The 4,112-nt window shown below is 31.0% G+C and overlaps 1 protein-coding gene across 5 annotated transcripts in view; it reads right to left on the bottom strand.

Annotated features, from left to right (window-relative positions):
* The window catches only part of LOC106687467 (uncharacterized), a 75,052-nt gene that overhangs the window by 50,054 nt on the left and 20,886 nt on the right, over positions 1-4,112 (bottom strand). For 4 of the 5 annotated variants that reach the window (XM_067051934.1, XM_067051937.1, XM_067051935.1 and 1 more), the window contains 3 exons: positions 3,857-4,004; positions 3,653-3,782; positions 551-583 (listed from right to left, as the gene is read on the bottom strand). In XM_067051934.1, the coding sequence (XP_066908035.1) occupies positions 551-583; positions 3,653-3,782; positions 3,857-4,004 (311 nt within the window). The remainder of the gene's footprint in view (positions 1-550; positions 584-3,652; positions 3,783-3,856; positions 4,005-4,112) is intronic. The other variant, XM_067051938.1, reaches the window with a different exon arrangement.

The raw sequence follows: 4,112 nt of genomic DNA, 5'->3' as shown, positions 1-4,112 counted from the left end.
GAGAGCGAATTTGTTGATCGGGTGAATTGAATAATTGTGAAAGGGTGAAATTGGAGGAGCAGAGATGATAAAAAAAATAGGAATGAATGAAACATTTGTATTTGTTGTACAGACCGAAATGGATTGTAAAAGGAAACTGTAGGGGTGAAAAAAATTGTTTATTACATCCTATTATTGTATCTCTTTTTTTTTTTATGATTATACCATGTATGTCCGATTACGGATTGATAAGTATGCTGTGTGAGATAGCAACCTAATGTATTTAGGCAGCATAGAAAATAAATAAAGTATAGTAATTTTTAAATGGGTTTCAGCCATTTAATAAGGAATAAATTTCAAATATTTAGTTTAACTGACTCCAAACAACATGAAAATTAAGATACTGTTGCAAGAAGATTACAAAAACAGTATAAATTGATTTTAAAATAATTACAAACAAGAGAAAAGTAAATGCAACTTATAATTTTATAACAAGATTCAAATATCTTGTTAGTGAGAAATAAAAACTACAATTAAATAAAATTGGGTTAAAAGAGAGTATGCTTCTTACCACTCCACTGGGAAGCTACTTTCTTTAAAGCACCTGTAAAGAAACATTAAAATTAGAATTCATAGGACAATTATAATAACTATTGTTTTTTAACACTTAAACATCATTTCAGATACAATAAAAGCAAAATCAACATAAGTACAAAAATGTAAGGTGTACAATGAGTATTCCTGAAAAATATGATGTTAAAAGTTGATTATATTCAAATTTGTATCTGTTTTCCTAATGCAGACAAACCATTTGTCAATTTTTTTTGCAATGTGAAGAACCTTTAATATCTGAACAAGGAGCAATAAGATTGTTTTTTTTAATGAGGAACAAAATAGTATTTAGAAAAAACTAGTATAATTAATTTAAATTTCCCACTAAAAGATATGAATATTACTGGCATTTAATTTTATTTACACAAAAAAATAAATAAATAAATAAAATTATTGATTTTATTGTTACAAATGGTACTTTTTCTTTTTTTTTTTTGTATCCCCTAACTGGTAATTTCTGCCATATGGAGGGGTTATTTAGAGGTAACTAACCTATTTTAATTATGGTGGGAGGGTCAAGTTTTTACTCTATGGGACTACCACCAAATAAAATTCAATTCTCTCCCCCAACTCAACTCAACTCCCTTGGCTACAAACTGACCAAATGGAACCTTCTTCTTCTTCAATCGGTGCGACAACCCATTACTGGGTCCTGGCCTCCTCAAGCAGCTTCCACCATTCTAATCTGTTAAGAGCAGCAGCTCTCCAATTCCTCACTCGGAGCAGGGTCCTTGAATACTCTTTAACACCATCTAACCATCGGAGCTTCGGGCGGCCCCTCGGCCGTGTTCCATGTAGCCTCTCATTGAGAAGTTTATTTAGGATCTCATCAGTTCCCATCCTTGCCACATGGCCTGCCCAGCGCAGCCTACCAATTCTCACAATTTTTCCTATATGAGGCTCACCAATTAACAAATAGACTTCCCTATTCGTGCATCTTCTCCAAGCTGAACCATCCTTTACTGGGCCGTAGATGCATCTGAGTATATTTCTCTCAAACGTTTGGAGATCCCTTTCATTGGCCTTCAAAGTGCCCAAGTTTCCGAGGGGTAGAGCAGCACTGGTTGATTTAGCGTTTTGTACAATCTAGTTTTTGTGGATCTTGATAGCGAGCTACTACTAAAGTGCCAACAAAGTAAAAAAAAACACCTATTGGCCAATGCTATTCACCTCCTTATCTCGGTCGAAACATCATTGGTAGCATTAACTTGTGATTCGAGGTACACAAACTCGTCAACTCATTCGAAAGAGTAATGACCAATTTGTATAAAATCTTCATTAAAACCTCTTTCCTACACTTAAATGGAACCTACACTTGCCTATTTATATCACTACTTCCAATCTCTAAGCCAAGCGTTAAAAAATACTGGATATATTCACTTTGACAATATCCTTCTCAAACTGTTTTTTTTTTTTTTTTTTTTTTTTTTTTTTTTTTTTTTTTTTTAGCCTTGGGTACACTTCTACTTATCATTATAAGGATCTATATAGGATTGAGGTCAGTGTTGTAGACTAGGCATTCAAGAGTATCAACTTTTTTTGAAATACTTAAGTACCACATTTATGATTTGCAACCGAAAATTGTAAGGCATAAAAGATTTTAATCATTAAGAAAAGGGGACATGGCATTAATGGGTAGGTCAAAAAGCTTTTTTGTTAGTACTTCTTCTCAGCGGATACCTGTCTGATCTAAGACCTATGATCAAAGACTTATGATGACCTATGATCTAAGACCACTTAGATCAACCAAAAAACCTTCATCATATATCCCTCTTTCATTCCATATTTTGAATAGTCTTAATATTTTGTTTCGAACACTGTCCTTTCTATAAAACATAAGGTGGTTTGTTGTTTTATAATAACATAATAAAATTTCAAATTAAAAATTGATTTTTTTTTTTTCATTTTTCTCATTAATGAAACCAATTGTAATAAAACGAAAATAAATTTATTAAAGAAAATGAAACTGAACCTTTAAAGACATGTTAACAACATGATAAGCTCAGGCAAATAATATGGATGAGATAAAATGTGAAAATGAAATTTGTGATTGAAATAAGTTTAAAAAGTGCCAAAAATTTAAAACAGAAGACAAAGGACCTCTGTGAAAATATGATAGACCCAACATTCTGTAGCTATGGGCTTCTTGTACTGTGCATGTTCCGAAGCTTTCCTGTTGGAACAGTTTTTGCAATGTTTTGTGACCGTTTTTCTCACTTTTTGCTAAACCAATTCTGGCGGATATATATATATATGTTTTAGCAGTAACTGACATTGTTGAAAAATGGCGGACAGTTGTGTGATTATGATCTTCCTACCAAATAAATTGAAAGGGTTATGATCCTATCTTAATTAATAATATCATACAATCTCGTTATTTTGTGAAATGTTTCCATTAAATACTAGTTACAAATCCCATTATTTTGTGAAATGTTTCCATTAAATACTAGTTACATAGTTATAAAAATACAAATGGAGTAACAAATAAATCATTAACTCTTCTAAATACTCCATCACCATCATAATAGGTGTCACAATCTCTTGTGATATTATAAGACACAATAGCCCTTGGACTGCTCTTACCCTTTGTAAATATATATATTACAACAATCTCAACTATATTCTTCCAGGCTGGACTAAAATGTCCAGCACATGAATTTAAAATTTTGCATTATTCAAAAATAATATAATCCTGTTAATAACACAAAATTGATTTTAATAGTAGCATCAAAACAAAGCATGAGGGTGAAAAGGAAACCTTTTCTTATTGGTCTTCAAAACAGCCTTTATCTATATTGTTATCATTTATAAAGGGAAAAAGGAAAACAAAAAATAAATCTAACCATGTAAATATTTAACTATAATAAGAAGCAGAAGAGGGAAAGAAATTTATTCATTCATGCTGCCCAAATACATCAGGTTGCTACATTACACAGCATACTGATCAATCCGTGATCGGACATATATAAATTACATATTTTTATATGATACAATATAATAGAAAGAACAAATACATCCAATTAAACAGTTAAAATGAAAAGTTTAATAACTAAATAAATACCTTTAAGAGAGTTCTGTAACTTTTCAATGTCAGTAAATGAAATGTGACTTTCATTTAAAGTATTAAGTTTAACATCAGTATCATCTTCTAATTCTTTGCAACTTCGTATTCTTGAATACATCACAGAAGGCTACAATACATTGAAAAATAGTCTAATTAACAGTTAAAGAATCTATTTCATCCACCTCACTTACGCATTCATACCTGAAATTCTTGAACATCAATACGTGTAGTATTTTTATGTACGCGACTAAGAAGACCACTTAGATCAACCAAAAAACCTTCATCATATATTCCTCTTTCATTCCATATTTTGAATAGTCTTAATATTTTGTTTCGAACACTGTCCTCTCTATAAAACATAAATATTCATGTAAGAAACCTATGAATACATCCACATTACATTAAAAATACAAGTTTTGTTATATACCAGGTCATTCAAAAAGTCCTGTCGTTTTTT

This window comes from Halyomorpha halys, unplaced genomic scaffold, assembly GCF_000696795.3.
Source record: "Halyomorpha halys isolate HHAL.00 unplaced genomic scaffold, Hhal_1.1 Scaffold966.1, whole genome shotgun sequence".
Classification (NCBI taxonomy): domain Eukaryota; kingdom Metazoa; phylum Arthropoda; class Insecta; order Hemiptera; family Pentatomidae; genus Halyomorpha; species Halyomorpha halys.
The sequence above is the reverse complement of the archived record's forward strand: the minus strand, read 5'-3'. Positions and strand labels throughout refer to the sequence as shown.